Genomic DNA, 27,016 nt, shown 5'->3' on the forward strand with positions numbered 1-27,016 from the left:
ATGCGATATGACCTAGGAAACCCTTTCAGGAGAAAAACCCAACTGGAAGGTGAGGTTGCTCTGCGTTCTTTCTCTAAATGGAAATATGGCTATGAGAACAAAGAAGTATGGCCTATGGTCATAGGCTTCTACTGTGCATGAATCCTCTCTGTGTGATCTACCTCCTGTCCCTCTTGGCTATTTTTTCTCAGCTATCGAACAAATACAATCGAAAGAATGGAACTCCTTTTCCTCCTAGTGGCTCGGTTATAACACAACCCAGTAGCCTACTAGTGGTTAGATTTGACAACCTCAACTCTTAACCAAAGTTAAAATGTAAACTCTTCTAGAGTCTTCTACATCATAATCATGTCGCTAGCCCCTTTTTCATGAATAATGGGGGTTGACGTGGCATACTCTCGAATTACAGTGGTGAAAATAGGAAATTCAACTTATGAGTGGCATAACTTTCGCATACAGACACTGATTGACGTGATTCTTGTATCATTGTTAAGGTTTTTATGTGTAGAATAGGAAAAAAAGGTGCATCACTAAAGTGTACAACTCTTTTCTCCTAAAAAACGTTGTTTGATGCCTCAAAACGTCCTCAGAAGGTTTCAAACCCCAATTTTCCACACTGGTTCTTGTTGGTAAAAATGGTCCCCAGAGATGATTCCTTCACTTTTTCCACTTTGAAAGCGCTGAGATGGACAAACAATATAATGATCCAATATGGATCACACCTCCCTATTTTGGGAGGCTTTTAGTCCCAAAACGCTTCCATTAAATGACATGAGGAAATTTTTCGTCCACCTTCTCTCTGGTGTACAATTTAGCTTTTCCTAGAAGTTGTCCTTTCAACTCAATCTACCAAACATCATGTTGCCCTTGTCCCTGTCATGTAGTTCCAGGCCTCTTCTACAAAACCTTATCTTATTTCAACTTTGCTTGCGCATTTGGTGCCAAATCCTCCACAGAAGGTAGGACTTCTTCCTCTTCTCGATCTAGCATGGGAGTCTCGTAGAGTTTCAAATTCTCCACATTTACAACTAAGTAAATGTGCATATATGTTGGTAAATTGTGTCAATAAACATTATCGCCCACCTTTTCCAGTATCTCGAAGGGACCATACCTAAGAGCCTTGATTTTCTTATCAGGCCCCTATAGCCTCTCCTTGTTCAATTGCATCCATATTCTGTCTCCCACCTTGAACGATTTATTTGTTCAATGTTGATCATGCATGGCCTTATATTTCTCTTGTGACTTTTGCAGTGTCTCTTGTACTATATATGGATATGCCTGATCTTCTTTGTAAAATTTTCAGCGCTCAAGGCATATCATGTAAGATGTGCCCTCACTCCTTGTTGCCCATATGCAATGTCCAAAGGTGAAGGCATACAATATCCAAAACAAGTTTCAAATGTGGACTTTCCATAGAAGTGTGGATTGCTTTGTTGTAAGAATGTTGTATATATACCAGATTTTCATCCGAGATCTTTAGATGCTTTTGGTTGTATCCCCTCATAAGTTGAACGAAGGTTCCGTTGACCACTTTTCTCTATCAATTTGTTTGTGGATGGAATGTTGTATATTTTTTCAGCTTCATGTCCATCTTCTTCTACAATGTAGTCCAAAATGCACTAAAAAATCTTATGTCCCTCTCGGAAATGATACTCGGTATCAAAAGTGCACCCAAACCTATCCAAAGAACAAGTTTGTTTCTTCTTATCCACTATTGGTCTTCTTCAAGGGCATCAAAACACACATCTTGCTAAGCCTATCAACTAGCATGAATAGGTTGTCATGTCCCTTCCTAGTTGTTTGTACACCTCCCACAAAGTCCATGGAAATGATTTCCCAAGGGCGCGTTGATGCAAATAATAGATGATATAGATCCTATTTCCTATTACTATGCTTGTTAGTACAATAAAGCATGCATCCTCTTATGAACCTAGCTACTTGCTCTTGCATCTTGGGCCAATACGCACACTTGTGCTGCAAGTTGACCACGATCTTCCCTACACCAAAGTGCCTTGTAAAATTGGAGGTGTGAGCCTCTCTAATTAGCTATAATCGCTCACTTTTAGGAACACAGAACTTATCCAGCATGTAGAGTAACCCATCCTGAAGATGGTAGTCAACAATGTTCTCACCATCGTGCACATGACTCTGAATCTGCAACTGTTGAAACACTTCCTTGAATTCCACATCCTTTAAATATGCCTCTCTATATGCATCGTGGGTGAATGGCTCCATGTGCATAAGAGTCGCCAAAGACGTGACCTTTGATGTGGGTGGCCTTGAGAGGATGCCGACCAACATGTTTGTAAAGCTCATGCTAGGGTAGAGTTCGTGCTCGGTTTTTGTCCACATGCATATTACATGTCCCAACAATCATTTGCATTTTTCACTTTCTTTCAATTTGTGGCTTCATATGTTTTTATCTTTCTTTTAGTTGCATCAACCTCTTAGGGTAAAGTTCCAAGCCCTTACTCAAAGATGTGGATATAGAGTGCTAGTCCCAATGGCCAATGATAATCAACCCAAAGAATGGAAGTGAATATAAGGAAGAGTTGGAAAGGGGTAAGTATGGGTTACCTTGGCACACTATATGAATCAATGCCTCCTATTAGTGCCCCTCCTAAATAGTGGAAGAAAAAGGGCCTCAAGGGAGGTCACATTGGACTAGGAGCAAAAGTTAGTCTCTTGGGTGAAGGATGGGAACAAGGGTACATTCAAGAGTGGTCAATTATTTACTTTGATCTATGATCCATGTTAGTATGCCCTTAACATTACATAAAAGCATGTGATTATATAAATTGTTAATGTACTCTCTTATAGGTGACCCACCTTCCTTCAAGAAGTATGCTAAATGGGAGAAGATTGACAGGATCATAGGTGGAGAGATCTGAAATAAAGCTATTTGTGGATCATCATAGTGCAGCAGGTTGGTTGGCTGACCAAAGAGGCGAAATTTTTTATCGGGGTTACCCACTTTTAATGGGTAACAATGCACACTCAATGTTTGGTTGTTTTCTTGGAAAAATGACCAACTTGGATGGGATATTCAGCATTTTGATGAGGGTATTGGGTCCTCGATAGCATGGGTACATTTGGTTTCTTGCATGGAGGGATATACTTAGTACACTATACTATTTCAAAAATTATACTCATCACAGTTTTATAATCTCTCCTATTAAACAAGCAGTACTGTAGCTAAATGCAATACTACCATCAGAGATAATACTGGATATGGCCCCATGCCTCACCAGCTCCTGCCACAATGGCAATCTCCTACCACTTCCCCTCCAAGGTTGTCTCTTTCCATTGAGCCTCAACACCCATTATAGATTTCAAAAGTTGCTTGAAAAGAAACAACATAAATTAGATTTATATTTACAATTTTCCAAAATTACCAGAAGTTATTCTTACATATACAATTTCCAGACTTGTGAAGCTCAATTTTTATATTAGGTGGTAATATTCATTGCTGTAACTGTTGCTAATATAGAACATTTTAGTCGAATAGACGACAATTTGTGTGTTATTGACTATTACCCTAAGGTGAGAATGGAACTTGGGACAATGAGATCTTTTCCAAGGAAAACACCTTGCTGAAAACCCTCTCCATACTTATGATCCATGGATGGTAAATTAGGTAAACTATTGAACTTGACCCTTATTACAAACCTGAAAGGGGATGAGGACAGCCAAACCCGTGACCTTCCCAACTTTGAGGGAGAGATCTCACACCCACATCGTAACCACTTGAGCTAACCCTTGAGACTGTGACTTGAAATTGCCATTTAAGCACATGAAGATATGAAATCAGCATCTATTTTGAATCTAATGATAAAAGTGAATGAATGTGTCTTCTCATTAGCAGTAGGAGATATTGGGGATCCACCATAAGTCAATCTTGCATAGATAGTAATGAAACATGATTAATTGGTGTTTGCATTGTAATAATGATTTTGTTAAGGATTATGAATGTTTACTATGAGTCACATCATGCTAGAAACCCAATACACAAATGTAATTTTAGCCCCATTTAAAATTTGAACTGCATATAGATCATTTTTACATAAATATGTAAAACTCTTGCAAAAACACATCTTGTTGCATATGCTGATGTAGATACTGTTCAAATCAAAGTACAGTTTTGATTACATTAGGGCGTGCCCATGCACTTCTTGCTTTGAATCAAAAGAAGCAAAAGTCACTACTAGAATACATTCAATCAGGCAGAAAATCTCTGATAGACTGCACAATGTGCTCATCAATACAGATGGAATCAACTAAACATCACCTAAGATGGGAAAAATAACGTTATTGTTATGCTTACAAGTGGACCGGGAACCTTATTTCTAATATTCATAAAGAATGTTACACATATATCGGAAAATTAGCAAACCAATCACGTAAGGAGATCAATCTAACCATCTTTTTGTTTACAGCTCAGAGTTGCGACTCAACCGTTGTGCACCCAATTTCATGGGAGCAGTCTTACTACCACGCCCTCTTCCGGAACCTGAAGGATGAATATTTGCTGAATTGGGTCTATTGCTGTTCTCTGAAGATGACCTGATACGTGCAGTTGTAGTTGCAGAAAGGGGTTTTACTGTAGTGGAAGGTGGAGGGGCAGCAATGGCAGCCCATGGATCATTATCATCACGGGAGCTTGTTGAGGCTACAGAAAGAGATTTCACCTTAGTTGTGGGTTGAGGGGCAGCAATTGCAGCCCAAGGATCTTCATCATCACTTACCTTGGTCACATCCTTGGATACTCTGCTTTGTTGTCTAGAAGGCAAACTGTTTGCACCTGATAATTTAGTTTGGACAATGGGCCTTTGCTGTGCAGCATGTATAGTTGCAAGAGAAGCAGGTGTTTTTTTCTCTTCCATTACTTCTATATCATCCCACCCATCCTTGTCACTTTCCTCTTCTTGCACTCCATTTTCATCAATTTCTCCCCATCCATCTGTTGAGGTTGGAGATGGAGGAGGATGATCAATATGGTCAACTGCAGATGAAAGATGTGTTGCAGGAGTCTCTGAAACATATAATCCTGCAAACCATAAATTTCATGAATTATGACCAGAAACAAATATCATTGTGTACAATGGGTGAGAGCAAGGAATTGGGTATTAAAGTTAAACAGATGCCTTCTAGCTATCATGAAAATGACAGAGTTCTGAACAGCTCAGAGCTATTAAGATACAGAATTCGATTGCGAAAGTTCCAAAATCCAGAGAAAAAGTCAGAATCAGGGTGAACAAAGCATAAATCAAATATTGAGTTCAGCTTTTGATGCCAGTGAAAACAATCAGTCAGTAGGCACTTGTTTTCAGCTAAAAGATGCAATAAGCATTTGGTAGAATTACATCCAAAAACAATGCAATAAGAATCTGGTAGAATTACATACAGAAACAACACAGTAAGGGTTACATCCAAAAACAACGCAATAAACATCTGGTAGAATTACATCCAAACTAATGAGATTCTCAGATTAGAGAAGTTAGCCAAAACAACATTTTATATATTTCTGTATATAGTTGAGAATGAGAATCCCTGTTTGCTTGTGATACTGCCATACCAATCAGAATGCAGTGGCATCCTTTCATACAAGTATTCAAACAATCAATCAAGCATGCCATGTTGCTAATCAAATATGCTAATGTTTAAATATAAATAGGCAAACTTTAGGTAGAGAAATAGCACAGGTGAACTAGATAAAGAGAAAAAATTCCAAATTTCAAGCAAGCTTTCAAGAAGACTATCCATAATTGGAATTGCTCCATTTCTGACTCTCAAGCAAGGTTCAGACAAAGACATATTGAAGGAGCAACTCATACCTAGCCTTATAAAGTTCATAAAGAAAAGGAATTAGTGTAACAACAATACTTGTATTTGCAATTTCATAGACTGAGGATCACCAGACTAAAGCATGTCCTCGGAAGGATGCATAGTTTAGGGCAATGCTAAGTAATTTTAAAAGGAAAAAAGTGTACTTGACAGTGTATCCAACCTTGCTGAGCTGTCAGGGCAGTGGACTATTAATGTTAGAGATATATCGACGAACTAGATGATGTATATTCCATGCTTACGCAAGGACAGTCTATATCAAATAGAGGGATCTATATAACTTTGGCAGTACAGCCCTGAACGGAAGCTTTGGGGTGCTGCGAGTGGGCCTGGGATAGTTCAGTGCACTAAAATAGGTAGATTGGCTCCACTCATGGCATCCAATGTTCCAGTTAAGAAAGACATGCCAATACCAAAACTTGCCTGACTTGAGCCAACTTGACCTGAGTCCTGGACTAAAGGTATGAGTGATGTTAAATGAACTTTGCAGCTAGAACCAATCATTGATGATTTTACAATGATTACATGCTATGCAGGTACCTGAAGATATCAATAAAAAGCATACCTGAGTTGTTAGAAGACGTGGTTACTTGGTGTGCTGAAGCCACAACAGAATTGGAAGATGAAGCTAGAACTTGTTCAGACCCCTTCCCCTTTAATGTCAAAGAGCTCATTGCCCAACTGCATTGCCAATAAAACACAGTTATCCATGAAAATAAAATAATAATCATACACTGGTTGTCGCACTACCACTTTCCAATATATGCAAGATAAGCTGCACAGTGAATCAAAAGAAAGTGAACTTTCTATTAAAATTTCAAGACTTTCCTGGAGTAAATATGAATATAGAGAAAAAAGGAACTAATATAGTCTCTCACCAAAAGTCAGAAACAAATTTCATTGCAAAATGAAACTGTAGAAGTATAATGAGATAATGTTAATATGTTAACATACATGGTACGATTTGTGACCCAATGACATTTAATCATTTAAGATGACACTGAAATAAACAATGTTCATTTACCGTAGAAAAATCCAAAATATGAAGGATAATAAACAGAATTCCACATATAAGAAAAATATGTAAATATAAATAATCAACAAAAATAAGAATGAATCATATGATTACAATGCCATGTAATGGTGTACTTATAGTATTGATTGGTCACAATGGTTGATAGGTCATGTCCTTTAGTTATAATATGTCATTTCATTTATTCTATTATTATTATTTATGTTTATTTCATTTCCCTCCGCTTTAGAAATGCTTTGTCCTCAAAGAATAAAAAAGTCGTTCCTTCATTTTGACTGGAACTGCTTTCTCATGATTCTTCATTCTTCAGGGTTGAGAGCATGAGACGATCTAATCTTCTAAGTGTTGAGCAGAATTGTCGAACTGTGAAGTGGTGACACCACTCTAATTCAATTTTCTGCAAAACTATGCGACAATGATTTTGAACATGATCAGATTCCACACCTAAGTTTCTTCAATACAATAAGATCTTCACTTAGTTTCTCATATTGATTTCAATTTTTGATACAATGACTCTTGTGATTTGGAAAACAACAAGGAATCTTTGTAAACTTGTCTTTCTTCCTATATTTGCAGTGCCATCTTGTTTCACCTCTGGTTGTATATCTTCTTTTCATGTGTTGCTTTGTTCGTCATTAAATGTTTGTTGGTAGAGATAATTTGAATTTCCATCATTTGTACTTCAACGATATCCCAACACTTCAACTGGAACAATCATTGGTTCTTTGTCAGCTTATTGGTTCTTTGTCGACAGATTGATCTATCATTTCTTGTTGTGACTTCTTTTCACTTTTTTGCTTCTTAATCTATGCAATCAAATTTTGACTGTGATTCTAAAGATGAAAAATTTCTTCACATTTATCTATGACAACTTTTTCAAATTCACCTTGCATCTTTTGTAGTAAATTTTCATTACCTTTAAGGATCACCTTTAAGATATCTTTAAGGTCTTCTCATGCAACTCCAATGTAACATCCTATAATGTGTTGAAAATGGGTAGCTATGGTCGGTCTTTTCATTAGCAAATCAAAAGGAGAAAAATTTGAAATTTAAATAATTGGTTTATTACCCCACAAAATGTCCAAGTCGGCCCTCCTAGATCATGTTGGCCTGCCCAAGAGAGATGTCTTTTCACATGGACAAATAAGTATATATTGAGCCTATTCGCTCTCATCTTTTGAGAAGATTCGGATCATCTCTTATGTCTCTGTTTTGTGCGGATCTGAGGCTCATTATCTACTGTGAAACCTTGCGAACTTGTGGCACTGTTCTCTAAAGTATGCGAGCAAGTTCTGTGGCATTATTCTCTGTTCATGCGAGCTTCTTCTGTGGCACTGTTTTCGGTGGTTCAAGCGAGCTTCTAGGACACTATTCTTCTATGGCACGCGAGCTTCTGTGGCACCATTATTTATGATATGCGAGATCCTCTGTGACACTGTTCTTCTATAATATGCGAGCTGCTCTGTGGCTCATGAGAAAGTTCTGTGGCACTTCTTCTGTGACACTTACGCGCAGGTTTGTAGCTCTTGTTCATGCGAAGTACTAAAGCCACTCTCTGTGGATAATAGAAAGGTCTATGGTACCTTCTAATGTGATTAATCTAAGGCTAAAAATGAGGTCGATGTTCGGACCTCTTGGAAACCATGTGAAGACCTAGTTGCAGACCTCTTATGGACAGAATTGAAAGGAATTCTTGTGGACAGAATTGGAGAGTTGACTTGAGGTACCATGATGGTCAGTCTTGTTTATATGTTTTGTTGAAGATCATTGTGAATGGCATGCTATTATGACTGATGTACAAATTGATGAATTGAATTCTCTCACATAGGGAAAGACTGATTGGGTTTTCCCCTTGTGCGTTTTTCCCTGGCTGTTAGCATAATTTCTGGTGTCTCTTGTCTCATTGATTTACTGTGATCTCTACTTCTCTATATTGTTAATGGTTGTAATTTTTCATTTGTAACTATGATGATTGGAATAATCTAAAAGTCAAACTGAATGCTCTAAAGAAGTATGTTGTATCATTGGAAGTAGTTACCAGATTTGAAAAATTGTTCTAGCCTTGTTTGCACTAGAAAAACAACATAATGCTATCTTCTTCTTCTTATAGAAGAATGTCAAAAATTTCTTTGTTTTAAAAATGAAAGTGCCATGTGTTTCCATCTAGGGTGAACCTAGAATCATGTCACTATCATCGCTCCTCAAAGATCTAACATTGACTTTGATATCAAAGTATAGTCTGTTCAATTGTAAATCACTTATAGTTATGTCATATTGTTTTTTCTTTCAAAAGTCTAGGTTTTCAATTTTATTTGACTTAGGAACCAATAACTAGTTAGAAAATTTGGAACCCACATAATCATTACATCTGGTGGGAGCATCAGATATAGTAACAAGGTTGCAGGGGAATGCCCCCGCCCAATCAAATCTGCTCCTGAAGCACGCTCCGATCGGGAGTGCATCGAGAGCAACCCCGGGAGTGTGCTCCCTAAAAAAATGTGTGCTCCCTTCCATATCTAGAGCGATAAAGGGAGTGATTGGGGAGCAGTACGGGAGCGATCACTCTCAATCACTCCCACACAAAAAAAACACTCCCACGGGAAAAAAAGGTGCACGCCTATTTTGGAGGGATAGGGAGGGGCCAACAGAATAAAAGGCCTCCTCCATTGCCACAATGTATCATTTTCATGAGATTGAGAGAGATTGAGAGGGCTGGAGGACCTTGAGTTGAGGAGCTTAAGAGAAAGTAAGATTTAGAGGGTTTGAGCTTGAGGAGCTTGCAAAGGAGATTGACGGCTGCCATTTGAGAGAGCTTGGGAGATTGAAGGTACCACCATTGGAGAACCAAAGAGGTAAGGTCTAATCCCATTCTTTTATTTTCCATGTAGCATTTGTGTTGTTTATATGTTGAATGAGAGATGTTCTCTTCTACTCTTTCCAATTCCCATTCCTCCATTTTATTGCAAGAAAGAAACTCAAACTTCACCAAACATGACAGGTATATGGCTTAGCCTTCTCTTGCTGGTTCCTTTTTTTGGTTATGATGGTGGTGGGGAGTAGAAGAAGAAGAAGTGGGTAGTGGTGGATTAGGAAACCCTGGAGAAGAGGAGTACCAAGAGGAAGAGGAGGAGGAGGTCAATGAGAGTGAAGGTGATGATGGAAATAAAACCAAGCTAGACAAACCCCCTTGCGAAAATATGTTACTGGGATTTCAAGAGGGAAAGGGGGCGGAACCACTAAATTTACATGCCCCCATTGCAAAATCACTTGCATGATTCATATACTTGTGCTAGAAAGCATTTATATGGGAAAATGGCATGGGATGGAACTAGGAAAATACAAATCAAAACCTGTGTAAGTGTGTCAACGCAACAAAGAGCCAAATACATAAGGAAAGAGGAGGAAGCCAAATACATAAGGAAAGAGGAGGAAGCCCAATACAAATCTAAAAGATCAAAGGGTGAACTTGAACATCACACCACTAGCCTACATAGAGAAAGAATTACATCAGCATCCACCCACGGTAGTGGATATGGAGCCACTGGCACAAACATCTCTTCAAGGCATAGAACAATATTAGAATTCCTTGATCAAGGGTGTAGAGAGGACGTGGATGCAAAACAAAATCAGTTTCTCTTCACATGTGGGAAACCGTTCAATGTTCTTTGCTCATCTTATTGGCATGAAAAAGTTTCCACTATCAATGATGCCCCTAAAGGATACAAGAGCACTCAGTATGACAAAGCTAGAGCTTTGGGACTTGATCGTGAAAAAGCCAAAATAACAAATGCTTTGGATAAATTCACAAATGCATGGAATGAATATGGGGTATCTATTGTATCTGATGGATGGACAAATGTAAGGCAAACCATTAATAAATGTTCTCGGTGTGTCTGCTACCGGCGTAGTCTTCCTTTCATCACATGATTACTCATAGAAGTTCAAGACCGCCATCAACATTGTACAACCATTAATTCAAACAATTGAAAGTATTGGCCCATACAATGTCATCCAAGTCATCACTGATAATGCTTCTAATTGTAAGGCAGTGGGAGCAATCATTGAGGATAAATACCCCAACATATTTTGCTATGGGTGTTTGGTTCATACAATGAACCTTTTGATGCATGACATTATAAAGATGAGGGAACCTCAAAACAGATGGATTGGTGAATTGTACAAGGGAGGCAAGAAAATGATGAAATTTATTACTAATCATAGCAATACCCATGGCCTTTTTCACAATCACTCAAGGTTGGAGCTATTGAAGCTTGTGAAGACTAGATTTGCTAGCTGTTACCTCACCTTCAGTGGCCTTCTGAAGGTAAGAGAGTCATTGGTGTTAAAATTTGGTACCTTAAAGATGAATTTCTCCTAGAAAAAATCATATCTTTCAATTTTGTTTGAACCACCTATAATAAAATTTCATTCCTAACAATTTTAATGACTTTCCAAAAATAGTAAGTCACATCTCAATTTGGAAGTGACTTTCCAAAAATAGAAAGTCATGTCTAAATGATCAAGGATGATCTCGACATATGGAATCAAATTTAAAATCAAATCAATCATGATTATACAAGTCAAGAATTACTATTTAATCCTTAATAGTATTATTGTTATTATGATACTATTATTTATAAAATAGTCTAAAGTCATTCACCTTTAATGAATTAATAAAAACAAATTCTCAATAGTCTCATGGAATAAGTCAATTAAATTGAGAATCTCTTTGTAAATCGAACCTCTCTCTTGGATTAAAATAGTAACTCGACACTTAAGAGAATAACTCTCCTTCACTAATTTGATTTATGGCAAAAGTGTAACTCCTCATTAAATGCACTTGTAACTCTCGCACTCAATTCGATTTGTAACTCTCATCAAATATTTCTCATGTCTAAGTGTAACTCTCTCTCTCTCCCTAATTCGAATTGTAACTCCTCAAAACAAGTGTACCTCTCTCTCTATTCTTGGGATGGGTTACACTTCTTCTCAAATAACTCCTCCCTCATGGAATTCGATTTTCCTATTGTTGGCTCAAGGCATGAATTCATTTTGTAATTCCTCTCATTTCTCATCTATTTAAGCAAGAGCAAGTGAGAGTTGAGAGTAGCATGTTCAATGTGAAGAAGGAAAACAAGTGTTGAATGTGTGTAAGAGAAGTGTGAGAGCAAGTGAAGAGCAAGAGAAAGGGAAAACGTGGAGCAAGTGTAGGAGGAGATCTTCAAGCAAAGAGCAAGAGCACTTTAACTACAAGTTGATCAGAAATTGGTGAATTTATTCATTCTCTCCCTCTGTCTCTCTCTGTACTCGGCATAAAAATTGAAGAAATCTAATAAAAGAAGAAGTGTTTGGGTTTTCCCCTGGTCATTAGACCTAAATCTCAGTATCACATATTTGTGTTTGGATGTCTTCATATGATCCTTAAGTTTATGTTCTATTTACAATTGCTAATCTGAAAAGTTTTGAAGAAGAAATCTGCATTCTAAGTAATTGTAACAACATAGAACATTTAATATTCTGCAATGTATTTTCAAGTCCCAGCATAGAACATTAAGTTTTCTACAAAGTACATTCAATTTTCTGCAAAGTACGTTCAACTTTCTACAAAGTACATTCAGTTTTTTGCATAGAACTTTCAAGTTTTTGCATAGAACTTTCAGATTTTAACATGGTGTCAGAGCCTTAGTGAAGACAAGTCCAAGGAGACCAAAGATCACCTGAAGAAACCCCACTTGCTAACAAAGTTTTTTGATCAAGATGACTCCGTCCTACTTCAAGGTAGAGAAGTTGAATGATTTTTCAAACTTTAGTCCATGGAAAATAAGGCTAGATATCACTCTTAAAAAACACGAAGTTTTGGAGTATGTTGAAGGCACGGTAGCTGATCCACCAGAGAATGCAAATGCTGATGTCAAATCCAAACATAGAAAAGGAGAAATTCAAGCTAGAAAAATGATCTTTCATTCTCTTAGTGATCATTTCATTACGTACGTTTTTGGTTTGAAGAATGCTAAAGAAATGTATGAAGCAACAAAACTTATAGCTTGTTGACTTTAAGTGTTAAAAAACACAAAGGTATTTGTAATAATAGTTTAATATATATAAAATGTATAAGTGATGATGAATGTTACAATGAGGCCTTGCTTATATACCTAGGCAGGTGTCTTTTCATGATTGGGAGACATGCCTTTTCACTTAACTAATGACTAAAGATAATCATTATTTGATTATTTATTATTTACATTTATTTTTATTTATTCTATTTGTTATGAATTATATTCATAACATTGCCTGTTCCTTCAAAAGCTTTAACTTCAAAGCTATATCGCTGACAATTTTCTTCATTTGCATTTGTCATCTCGGCATATGTAACTCGACATCACTGGTACCTCCGTCTGTATAATTCCTTGGTAACACTACCTTGAATCCAAGGTTATCAATTTATATATATATATATATATATATATATATATATATATATGTTAAATAATAATTTAATTAATTAAATTTAATTTCGTTTATGATATGACTATAATGTTACTTGACAGAATTACATATATCGATCTGACCCTTCATTTGACCAACGAAACGTGAAAAATATCGGCCAATCGTATAATTTCGACACAAATGTATATATCAACGTTCCACTGTATATTACTTACAATGTCTCTTAATTTATACAACAAACGACCTTTATATGTACACTGTTGTATGAATCATGGTTCCAAAAGGCACAAATTTTCAAATCGGCACGATTTTTGGGTGTTCACGATTTTATCTCGCTTCATATTGATGGTCAACGGATGGACGGTGGCAACAGATATCTTATGGCAGACGACGTACAAGTTGAAGAGGCACGACGTTTGGGTGTGGTGAACTTGGTTAAGGTTGCAGGGAACCAGCGCGACGGACTTGGAGATGACAAATGCCACTTTTGGCCCTTCCTAACTAGACCATTCTCATCATTGGGCATAGGAGCAGGTAGCGGTTTTCCTAAATTTGGCGTTGGCTAATGTTGATGTTGAGTATGTTCTTTCAGCGTGCGTTATTATCTTTCATTCCTCTAAAATGACGTAGACGTTTTTCTGCTTAATTGTGTTTACTAAGGGTAAAGTCCCCTTCCATGGCCTTCCACGGCACGTTTTCTGCATCATTGGCACTTTGGGCGACAGTTCATGTGTTGTCGTGGGTAAGGCTGGCGCCTCGGCATTTCTTTTTAAAGGCAGCATGCCTTTCAAGACGCCAGGTGGAATCCAACGTGACTTCTTTGCTGCAGGTTCTAACTTTGGCCGAGCACTTGGCAGTAAGAGCTTAGCAATACATGGAGGACCAGCTAGCCTTTTCTTAGCTTCAAAGTCAGCAACAACATTTTTATAGAAGAGACGTGGAAAGCCCGATGTTACTGATTCTTTTGAGTCAGAATATTCCATTATATCACTTGAACTTTGAATGCCCCAAAGTCAATTCACAGATATACGTAAGAATCCAATCACATTAGCAGTCCCCAAGGAGTAAGCCCAGCTAAGTCTATGATTCTCATGTAGTTCAGAATAAAAGCCATTAAATACATTTGTGGATTTAGCCATTTGCAATTGTGCAATAAGTTTAGCAGACTTGTACGGTTGCCACAATGCACCTCTCAATGTTGTAACAGTCACATCAATTCCAACATTGCTACCTGAATTATCAATGTACTTCTCGAATTTATCTTGAGTTTCACCTGCCAATATGAAATCATTAAGCAACGCATCCAATTCAGCTGCAAACCCCTCCCAAAATTCATGCTTAACAAGTGTTAATAAAGTCTTTTCATCTTCAACATCACTTCTAAGCACACTGCTAAAAAGTGTGGTAAATAACTCTGCACCAATCAATCCTCCAGTTCTTTTATTGCATATAATTTGAAAAACTTCTCTCGAAGCTCTTTGAAAAAGATCATGATTATTAAAAGGATGTGTAATATAAAGCAGAGCCTTCTGATGCAAGGCAACAATCTTGCTCACAAATTCCCGTTCTTCTAATATGTCAATTATATCCCTTTCGTGTGTATTAGTGTTTACAACAACATTTACCCCTTCAATCAACCCTACTCCTTCCTTAGTTATATACTCTTGAAAAAATTGTGCAGCAGATTCAAAACCCTCAAGTACTTCATTAAACAACCTGGACAACCTTGAAATTCATCTTTCTTATGGTCCCTAAGCGGGACACAGAAGCCTGAATGCTCATTTTCCAAAAGAGCAATCTTGCGAGAAGAAAGGAGCTCATTTTGTACTGTCTCTAATAACTTCTCCCTGCTATTGAAGTGCAAATAATCTTTGACTCTATTTTCCTCATTCGCGAAACTTTCATCAACCTTTATCAAATATTTTGGTAAAGAAAGCTCTCAGATCCATATTTCAACGTTTCTGGAATAGTAACTTTGCGTATTTTCCAACAAGTGTTCTTCAAAGTCACTATGGTTTCCTCTATCTTGATCTATATTAGGTTCATCAGAATCATCATCTTGATCATTTTCTGCAACATCTTCATCTTCAACATTATAATCATCTACTGCTTCATCTTCTTCACCATCTTGATTGATATCTTTTTCATATTCATTATTATCTACTACATCTTCATTTTTATTATCATCCTTTTGATCAAAATCTTCTTTTCTTGCTTCACTTTGTTTCGTTTCTTCACTGTCACAATCATCTTCCTTATTATCAATTTCCTTTAAACATGTTGTAACTTCTGCATATGATTTTTCCCATTGCCGAAGCTTTTCTTGAATTTTACTAAACTGCTCAATGAATTCAGGATGCGAACGTAATGGCATATTGTGCGACAAACAACGTTCATAGACTCGCATGGTTATATTGTGCGACAGATAACGTTCAAAGACTCGCATGGCTCTAATACCACTAAAGCAACAAAACTTATAGCTTGTTGACTTTAAATGTTAAAATACACAAAGGTATTTGTAATAATAATTTAATATATATAAAATGTACAAGTGATGATGAATGTTACAATGAGACCCTGCTTATATGCTTAGGCAAGTGTCCTTTTATGATTGGGGCATGTCTTTTAGACATGCTTTTTCACTTAACTAATGACTACTTAATATAATCATTATTTGATTATTTATTATTTACATTTATTTTTATTTATTCTCCGGGATAATGAGCTCCTTGAAGGTAGAACTTCCAGAAATAAGAGCAAACAACAGCCTACAGTAAATTTTGCTCTTATGGCTAACCTACACAGTGTTTCTGAGCCTCAAACCTATTCAGAGGCTAAGGGTATACGTGAGTGGTAACAGGCTATGGAAGCTGAATTCCAAGGTCTTCAGAAAAATCACACTTGGACCCTTTCTGATCTTCCTGCAGGGAAGAAGCCCATTAGCTACAAATGGGTGTATAAACTGAAATACAAAGCTGACGGAACCCTACACAAGTATAAGGCTCGCCTGTTGCTCGAGGGTTCTCATAAAAGGAAGGCATAGATTATGAGGAGACCTTTGCTCCTACAACCAAGATGAGTACCATACGGCTCGTCCTTGCCTTAGCAGCTCAGTTCAGTTGGAAAGTCCATCAGATGGATGTAAAGAGTGCTTTTCTGAATGGTGACTTACAGGAAGAAGTCTACATGATGCAGCCTCCAGGATGCAAGGTTGTTGGTCAAGAACAGAAAGTCTGTAGATTAGTCAAAGCACTCTATGGTCTGAAACAAGCCCCTCGGGCTTGGTACATGAAAATTGATAAGTACCTAACAGATCACGGCTTTCAGCGGAGTCCATCTGATGCAAACCTGTATATCAAGCACTCTGGTGATGATATTCTGTTTATGGTTGTCTATGTGGATGATCTTATCATTACTGGCAATTCAGCACATTTGATCCATGGGATCAAACAGGATTTGTGCAGCACTTTTGATATGGCAGATTTGGGACTTCTTCATCACTGTTTGGGGGTTGAAGTTTGGCAGACTGAGAACAACAACTTTCTCTCTCAGTCAAGTATGCCAAAAGTCTTGTGGATAGGTTCAGAATGCAGGATTGCAAACCTGCCATGACTCCTCTGGAACCAGGGCTCAAACTTTCAGCTCAGTCATCGTCACCACTTGTGGATGAATCTTTATTCAAGCAATTAGTGGTCAGCCTCATCTACCTTACTGCCACTAGACCTGATATCAGTTTTGCAGTGAGCTACATTTCACACTTCATGACAGCTCCTAAGGCTGATCATTGGATAGCAGCAAAGCGTGTGTGGCGTTATGTGAGTGGCACTCCTGATTATGGACTTCTGTACACTTGGAATTCAGATCCTACACTCAAGTTACACAGATTCCAACTGGGCAAGTTCGGTTGATGATCGTAAATCTACAGCTGGGTATGTGTTTAGTTTGGGATTCGGCGCTGTCACATGGACTAGTAAGAAGCAGCAGGCAGTGGCTCTCTTCTTGACAGAAGCAGAGTATCAGGGAGTAGTTAAGGCATCTTGTGAGGCAGTTTGGCTTCAACATATGCTTGAGGATAATCAGGGAGTGCTCAAACTCGCCAAGGATCCAGTCTTTCATGAATGAACAAAGCATGTGGAAACCCATTGTCACTACATTCGACAACTTGTTGAAGACGGATCCATTCAGTTGCCGTATGTTCCCACAACAGAGCAGCCAGTAGACATCTTCACCAAGCCCCTTAGTCCTGATAAGTTTGTAAAATTCAAGGGGTCTATAGGTGTTGTAAATAGATTGAGCATTAAGGGAGGGTATTAGAATAATGCTATTTTAATGTTTAATGCTCATTTATGTATTTTATTCGGATAAGACCGTATGTGATCTTATTAGCAATTTCTTATTAGAAACTACTTGTTTCTATTTCTTAGTAGAAACTTGTTGTTTCTATTTTCTTAGTAGAAACTTACTGTTTCTATAAATACATTTGTATTATTTATTTGAGTTTCATTGCTCATTGTAAATAAATTCAATTCATTCATTGATTAGCAATTAGTAACTTGAACTAGATTATTGCCTTGAAGAATCAGCTGAAGGACATCAAGATAAACAGAGGAGAGATAGTTCAAGTATACTTCCTGAGAATGAGCAAAATCAGAGATCAAACTATCAATAGTTGGTGAAGTTGTACCCAACAAAGAAATTGTGTTAACTGCGCTTAGAAGCCTTTCTCCTGTTTGGGAGACTTTTATCACCACCATCAGCAATATCAACACTATTCCCACATTTGATGAGCTTCTGGGAAAGTGTATTCAAGAGGAGGCCAAAATGATCTCCAGAGGGAGAATTTCACATCATGAAGGAGGAGAACCTACTACATTTTCAACCTATGACAAGAGAAAGAAAGGTAATAAAGGCTCTCATCATTTTTCAAAGAAAACTTCTTTCAAATCAAATGATTCCTTTAAAGGAATCTAGACATGTCAAAGTTTAGATGCCTTAATTATCAAAAGCATGGTCACTTTGCTCATGACTGTAGAGAAAAAAGAAGAGCACCTAGATTCAAAAAAAAAAAACTGATTATAAAAAAGACACTCCTGAAAATCAAAGAAAATGCCACCTAATAAAACAAGAAATCTAAGGTATAGAAAATGCAGTGGAAACTTAATCAAAATATTTTCTTGTTTCTACTATTTCCAGTTCTTCTTCAGCAGATCGATTTGATAGTTGGTTAGTTGATAGTGGTGCTTCCAAATATTTTACTAGTTACAAAGAAGCACTCTCTAATCTAGTTGAGAGGGAGACTAATTTAAATCTTATCCTTGGAGATAATTCTACTCACCAAGTTAAAGGTTATGGTTTAGTTTCATTTCAATTAGATGATGGAAAATCTATTTTTTTGCAAAAGGTTTTGTATGTACCTGATTTAAAAAAGAATCTTGTATCCATATCCGCTCTAGAAGATAAAGGAATGAAAGTTGTTTTATTAATGGAAAAGTTCTAACTTGGCCTTTGAACTCAAGTATGAGAAAAGCCTTCACTCTTGGATCAAGATGTGAAGGGATTTACAAAGTCAATGGTAAACCCATTCATGCATTGGTCCATGATACCAATCTTTAGTGTGAGCTATGGCACAGAAAATTTGCTCACCTACATGACAAAGCGTTACCTCATGTAAGGAAGACAGTATTTAGGATGCCCGAAATCAAAATGGATCGTGAAGGAGTTTGCCTAGGATGTGCAAGTGGATAGCATGTAAATGGACCATTCCCTTCAAGCAGAACAAAATCTAGTCAGGTACTTCAACTCATACATTTTGATTTATGTGGACCTATGTTTGTTACTTCTCTTGGTGGCTACTTGTATTTCATGACTTTTGTTGATGATTTTTCTTGCAAGTCATGGATATTCTTTTTGAAAAAGAAAGGGGAAGAATTTGACATGTTCAGAGATTTCAAGGCTCTGATTGATAATCAAACTAGAAAGTTGATCAAAGCTTTCAAACCTGATAATAGGGGAGAGTTCACCTCCAATGATTTTAATGATCTTTGCAAAGACGCTGAAATAAAGAAAGAAATCATAAATGGTGTAGCTGAGAGGAAGAACAAAATCATTATGGAAGCAGTCAGAGCCATGCTGCATGATCAAAAGTTACCAAAGTGTGGGGAGAAGCTGCAAATACTGTTGTTTATGTGCAAAATAGAACTCCTCATCAGACCTTAGATAATAAGACTCTTAAAGAAGCCTTCACTTGTGAAAGCCCTGAGGTGAGTCATTTGAGAATCTTTGGTTGCCATGTGTACTTCCATGTGCCGAAAGAGAAAAAGAACAAAGTGGAAGCTTCAGGTAAGAAAGGTAGTCTTACCTCAGTTGATTTTCCAATAACATTTTTCGTTGCACGGAAGAGCCCTGATATAAGGTAGTCAGGGTCCCCACATCTCCCTTGCTGTTGACTTCTCATCAATATGTGGTATTACATGATCCTTGGCCCCATCTAGGATCACACATTTTGCCTTCGCCATGGCCTCCTCATAATTCTCATTTTCATCAGGGTCAATTGGGACAAGAACTGTTTTCAAGGCATAGTCCTTGATGTGATGTTTATCCAGGATTGCCCAAATCTTGGCCTTCTAGATGACAAAATTGGGAGCCTCGTCCAATCTGTCCCGACCCTTAATCCGTTCACTGCCATCTCTGCTCTTCTCCGCTAGACTCTCTTTAAGTCATGATTTCCCTCCTAGAAATCCTCTTGCCAACTGTCAAATCACTCCTCTCCAATCCCCCTTTGCTGCTACAACTCAAATTTGGATTTTTTGGCTAGAAATCCATCGAGGTAATGCTTCCCTCTACCATGGTTCTATCTCCTTAGACATTGTTCTGTATTGACAGAACCAACGTCCCACCAACTCCTCAAATCACAATCAGCACAACTCCCTTAGCACTGACAACTGAAGAATCTGAGCCCTTCTGGCTCTGCGCAATCACAGGGAGAGCTGGATCAACTCCTTCTGGCCACTGCGTCAATCTTTCTTGGCTGAGAAAGATGACCGGGCACTGCGCTGGCCTGGACAATGTGAAAATTCTATCACTGCAGCAATTGATTTACTTTTCCTACTTATTTCATCATAAGTTATTCATGAAATTACTTCAATAAACATTAAAGTAAATACCGTTGCAGATATCACATTATAATACAGAAACAAAAGTATGCACACATTGACACAGTTATTTTGGACTAATGTCCTCGGAAAAACCCAATGTGGGAAAACTGGTGCAGCAAGGGAGGATTTTATTATTCAGCAATTTTCTTGTACAACAGGGTGCCAAATTGGCTTACCCACAAATAGACAAACTTCCAGCTAAACCTAGAGTAGGCCCAATTGACCTCTGCTACAGCCTGAAACCCTCTGCGCAGCCACTCTGGGCTTCTGCGTCACTCTTGCAGCCTCTGTGTGGATGACGCAGGCCTTTTTGGCTCTGTGCAGTCTCTGTTGCCTCTGCGTTTTCCTCTTCTGCGTCGATCTCCCGACTCTCTGTTCCGAACTTGCTACCTCCTGATTGCTCTCCAGACCACTAGTTCAATTTCTTAGCAAACCCCGCTCCAAAAATTGAACTATCTGGTCTCCCTCAGTGTGTCTTCCAAGTGACCCTCAAGCCTCCTCTTATACTTTTCTCGTTGATAAATCAACGACCGAGATTAAGTCCCTAATCAACTGTTAGGCCAGGGTAACTCCAGAATGGGCAAAGAAAAAAACTGATTTCATAATTCATTAGCTAACTATCATTTATATACATAAATGGGACGGATCAGTTCATCTTCTTGATGACTGTTCGCGTTCCAATGCACCCATCCGTTGAGGATTAGGTGTCAACATTCCCCCCCTTAATCTGAAGGGATGTTGGTGAGTCCAAGCATCGTTCTGAATCTTTCAAGCTTTTCTCTTCCAAGCGCTTTGGTGAAGATGTCTGCAATTTGCTCGTTTGTGGAACAATGACGGAGATGGATTGTTTTGGCCTCAACATGATGTCGGATCAGATGATATTTAGTATTGATGTGCTTAGTACGATCATGGAACTTTGGGTTCTTGCCAACTTTATTGCAGAGGTGTTATCAATCATGAGTGGAGTTGATTGTACTTGTTTTACCTGCAAATCTTCAAGAATTTTCCTGAGCCACACAATTTCTTTCGTTGCTATAGCTGCTGCCACGTATTCTGCTTCTGTTGTGGAATCTGCTGGAACTGATTGTTTGCGTGATCTCCAGGAGACAGCTCCTGATCCAAGACTCATAGCATATCCTGAAGTAGATACCCCAGTTTCTTTGTCTCCATCGAAGTCTGAATCAGAGTATCCAATCAAGTTGAAGTCGTCCACCTGTGTATACTTGATTCCAAGGTTTTGAGTTCCCTTCAAGTACCTTAGAACTCTTTTTGCAGCAGACCAATGTCCCTCACAAGGCTTTTGCATAAACCTGGAGAGGATTCCAACAGCAAATGAAATGTCTGGTCTGGTAGTAGTGAGGTAGATGAGACTTCCTACAAGCTGTCTATACTTTGTTGCATCCTCAAATTCCTTTCCTTCAATAGATGTGATCTTTAAGTTTTGTTCCATTGGAGTAGAAAGAGGATTGCACTCTGTCATGCCAAATCTGTTTAACAAGTCTCCAATGTATTTCTTTTGAGAAAGAAATATGGATTTTGGATGTTGGGTTACTTCAATGCCAAGATAGTAATGAACATAGCCCAAATCAGTCATTTCAAAACTTTTTCCTAATTCTTTCTTTATGGATGCAATATAGCTTTCATTGTTCCCTATCATTAAAAGATCATCTACATATACCACAAGATATACAACTGTTTTGCCAACTTTCTTGACAAATAAAGTTGCATCATCAAGATCAAAATGTTTGAAGTTGAGTTTCAGAAGATGCTCAGTTAGTTTTTCATACCAGGCTCGTGGTGCTTGTTTGAGGCCATACAAGGACTTCACAAGTTTGCATACTTTGTGTTCATGTCCTTTCACAGCAAATCCTTCAGGCTAGGACATAAAAACATTCTCTTTTAGATCTCCATTCAAGAATGCAGTTTTTACATCCATTTGATGGATTTTCCAACCGTTCTGAGCAGCTAGTGCAAAGAGTGTCCAGATGGTGGCCCATTTTGCTGTGGGGGCAAAAGTTTCCTCATAATCGACCCCTTCCTTCTGTGCAAAACCTTTTGCCACAAGCCTAGCTTTGTGCTTGTCAAGTGAGCCATCAGCTTTGTACTTGTTCTTGTAGACCCACTTGCAGCCAATTGGTTTGGTTCCAAATGGAGGATCAACCAGCTTCCAAGTGCCATTCTTTATGAGGGCATCATACTCCTTCTGCATCGCTTCTTTCCATTCATCATGAGAAGCAGCTTCTTTGAAGGAAGTTGGTTCAAAATCTGTAGACAAGTTCAATTCACAATCATAAGTAACATCCATATCAACAGGTGAATTAGAGTTATCTACATCACCTCCATCTTGTCGGTTTGTATTTCTGGTTCCTGTTTTTCCAATTTCATCAGGATGAACACTTTCAAGTGTCTTTGTCAGCCACTTTGGGGGACCTTTCTGAGATGGTCCAGGCTGCTCTGTTGATTGAGTTGGGTCTGAATCAAGATTGAGTCTCCCAATTCTATCAATTACATCACTTAAAGCATCATCCGTTGTTGGAGTGTCATGCAGGGGAGATTGTTCTTCAGAAGAAGATTCCACATGTTGATCTAGTATAGGAATCCCCCCTTCAATATGTGGAATCTGATTATCAAACTCTTGGAATGATTTCGGTTTTGTGAATCTATCCAAGCGATCAAGTTGCCGCTCAACAACACTGTCAGATTTGGATGATTCAAGAAAAATGACATCTCTAGATACAACAAACTTTTTATTTACTTCATCATAGAGACGGTATGCTTTAGATGTATTTGAATACCCCAGGAAGATACACTTACGACTTCTAGCACCAAGTTTGTTTCTATGTACCTTTGGTATTAAAGCATAACAGGTGGAACCAAAGATCCTGAGATGTTTTACCGAAGGAACATGTCCATACCACAATTCATAAGGAGTTTTGTTTCTTATAGCACTAGATGGACATCTATTCTTTATATATGCAACACATAGAACAGCATCAGCCCAAAACATTATCTTTACATTTTTGAAGAAAAGCATGGATCGTACCATATTCAAAATTGTTCTGTTCATTCTTTCAGCTACACCATTCTGTTGAGGATTATAAGGCACGGTTGTTTGATGTTTAATCCCATGTTGGCGAAGATAGTGTTCAAATTCATTTGATGTATATTCTTTTCCATTATCAGTGCGAATAGACCCAATATGAGATTGTGCATCATTTTCAATCCACTTATGAAAATTCTTGAATGTTTGAAAAGCATCAGATTTGTTCTTCAATAAATAAACCCAACACATTCTGGTGTAATCATCAATAAATGTCATGATATATTTATTTCCATTTGCAGAAGAAACAGGCATTGGACCACATAAATCTGAATGAATGAGTTCAAGCTTCCTATGTGCTCTTGAATGTGAATCATGAAAAGACTGTTTGCTATGCTTTCCTGGAATGCAAGCATCACATTGCTTATGTTTTTTAGGAATTGTAGGCAAACCAGCAACACCATTTTTCTTCAACAAGCGGAGACTATCATAGTTTAAATGTCCAAATCTAGCATGCCATAATAAACTTGACGGAAGTGTACCTTCTTCATGATGAGAAATATATGAGAAATGTTGTGCATGAGCAGAAGTTCCTTGCAGTTTAAGAAGTCTTTCTTCTTCTATACCCCTCATGACAAGTGAGTGGTCAGATGCCTTTCTTACCTCAAGCTTGCCATCAAACATATGAATGGAGTGACCTTGCTGGCGGATGTGGACCAGGGACAGCAAGTTTCTCTTGAGTTGTGGGAGATATAGAACATGGTCCAGAAGAAAGTCTGGAAGACCAGGCAGTTTAAGCCTGATTGTGCCAAGCCCTAATGGCTTGATTTTTGACTGATCTGCAAAGTATACTGCTCCATCAACATTGTCAGTGAAATCTTCAAAAAAATCTTTCCTATGAGTCATATGACAAGTTGCTCCTGAATCAAGCAACCAGTCATTTTTCGAAGAAGCAAGTGAAGCATTAAACATATCTTCATTTACTCCAATGTTACATTGTGCCTCAATATAGTGAGCGGATTCAGGTGCTTTACCTTTGTCTGTGTCATCAGTTTTACCTTTCTGCTGATTTCTTCTCTGCTCAATTTTGTCCCATGGTAGCTTGCATGTAGAAGCATCATGTGATCCATTTCGTTTGCAGCGAATGCAATGCAGATCTGCCTTTTCTGCTTGAGAATGTCTTCCCCCCCTGCCTCTGAAGTATCTTCCTCTTCCTCTTCGTCCACCTCTTCCTCTTGTAGAATCTTGAGCAGGATGCTTTTCTTTATGAGCAAGGCAAACAGTCTCTTCAGAAGATTCAGGAACTGTCTTCTTTCCAAAGGCTTTCTCTCTTTCAGCAAACTTTTTCACAAGAGAGTCAAAGGTTATATCTTTAAGATTTCCATTTGCTTGTAATGACTCAAGATAATTGGAGTAGGTAGGATAGAGTGCTTTGAGAAAGGCAATAAGAGAGATATCCAGCTCAACCTTAGTGGATTTAATATCATGCATTATAGACTTTATTTCAAATGCAAGAGCAAGAGGATCATTATTTTTCAGTTCAAGAGTGAAGAGTTTAATCATGAGCTGAACAACTTCAAGTGCAGAATGTGTATCATAGAGTTCTTTCAGCTTTTGTAGAGCTTCAAAGGCAGTGGAATAGGATGAAATATGACGACTTACTTCTTCATTTACAGATGCTGCGATCAATGCATAGGCTTTGCTGTTCTTGTTTTCCCAAATGGCGAGTTCTTTGTCTGATGTAGGCTGCACAGGGTTTTTGTCTTCTTCTCCGACACACACTCCCTTCCACAACTCATTGTAGATGAGGGTGTGTTTTACCATCCGAGACCATTCAGAGTAGTTCTCCTTGCCAGTGAGAACTATTCCGACCATAGAAATGATTGAATGCATTCTGTAAAAAAAAATACTTCTGCTGATAAAAAAATATTTCTACTGATATACAGTGAAATTGTACTCAAAAGATTTCTGTGGGAAATAACTTTGGTTGTTTAAAAATAATCAGTCATTTACCGCGAGCTCTACAAAGTTGGAGCAGCAACGGTATTACCCGCGAGCTCTATAAAGTTGGAGCAGCAACGATATTACAATTTCAAAATTCACTGAAAAGACTAAAAAATCACCATAAATCCCTTTGATTCTCTAGACCTGAGCCCATAACCAGTTGTTCATCCATACATTCACTCATATCATAACTTCAATATTTACAAGATTATCTGAATACTTAAAAATCCTTCGGATTAGGTGTGAACAGCAGTTTCACCCCGGACTTCTGAAATTTCAAATCCGACGACCCTTTTTTTAATAGCTGTTTACAACAAAAGACATATGACTTTTTTTTAATAAGCTGTTTACAACAAAAGCTTCTCACACATCCCCAGAGTAATCTATGAAAACTCGGTTTGGACCATTGAATCGGGCATAGCGTTTGAGAAAAGAAATACTCGAGAGAAGACGACTTCTCTTCTTCCTTTGGAAATGAAACGACATGTTACAATAACCAGAAGCGTTTCCGGTTCAAACTTCATATCTACCATAAACGAGATTGAAAGGAAGGATAGCACCGTGCCTTGGAAAGTAAAGGATGTACGCACGTGGAAACGCAATCAAGATACCTGGGGACGGCTATCTTCTCCAACAGCGACCAGTCAAACTGTGCATGTTTGAAGGGTCAGAGTTGACAAACTTAATTTTTTATTCAGCTCCATGCATACCACACTTCCGCTGCGTCCCTCCCAAGACCGAAACCGATAAACTCCATGTAGGAGGAGGAGCAGCAGCCAGCGACGAAGCCTCGGATTCGGACTCGGACTCGGCTGCAGTAGGCGCACAGCAAACTCTCCCGGAGCGAGGAGGCACCAACAGCGACAATCTCAACACTCACTATTGAATAATCTCTGTCAATTCAGTTCAGCTATTGAAGGCAAAAACCACCATCATAAATTCAGAAATGGCATTTTCGATGCTGCTTAGGCTCGTAGCAGGACAACATCCGAAAGGGAGGCCGGCTGGCGTGCAACAGGTCTGGCAATGGAGCGCTGATACAACAGTGTGGTGACAGTTATGGAAGAGCAGCAGTATAGGTTTGGTGATCAGCGTGGAAAGAGCCGCAGTGTATGAAGGGAGGCCAGCTAGCGATATTTACCAAGCATAACGGTTGGAGGGCGGTCTATTGAGAGAAAATCCCACTTCTGACACCAACGAATATATGGGCAGCGTCGCAGGTAATGGAATATGAAGCAGAGCGCAGGTACAGCTCAGGGATGGCAGGCAGAATGTAGGTAATGGAATATGAAGCAGACCAGGAGTTACAAAGCCACAAAGGCTAAAAAAAGAACCTGGGACCTGTGCTCTGATACCATGTCAGGCCAGGGTAACTCCAGAATGGGCAGAGAAAAAAACTGATTTCATAATTCATTAGCTAACTATCATTTATATACATAAATGGGACGGATCAGTTCATCTTCTTGATGACTGTTCGCGTTCCAGTTCACCCAT

General features: G+C 38.4%; 1 protein-coding gene across 1 annotated transcript in view; it reads right to left on the reverse strand.

Moving 5' to 3' along the window:
• Positions 1-4,072: 4,072 nt before the first annotated feature.
• Positions 4,073-27,016, reverse strand: part of CTEXP (kinase family with ARM repeat domain-containing protein) — a 341,359-nt gene continuing 318,415 nt past the window's right edge. The window contains exons 19-20 of the mRNA XM_089436322.1: positions 6,410-6,525; positions 4,073-5,047 (exon numbers count right to left, since the gene is read on the reverse strand). Of these exons, the coding sequence (XP_089292448.1) occupies positions 4,431-5,047; positions 6,410-6,525 (733 nt within the window). The 3' untranslated portion in view covers positions 4,073-4,430. The remainder of the gene's footprint in view (positions 5,048-6,409; positions 6,526-27,016) is intronic.

This window comes from Pinus tabuliformis, chromosome 5_2 (assembly GCF_031772625.1).
Source record: "Pinus tabuliformis cultivar Carrire ecotype Pingquan chromosome 5_2, CPIR1, whole genome shotgun sequence".
Lineage (NCBI taxonomy): Eukaryota > Viridiplantae > Streptophyta > Pinopsida > Pinales > Pinaceae > Pinus > Pinus tabuliformis.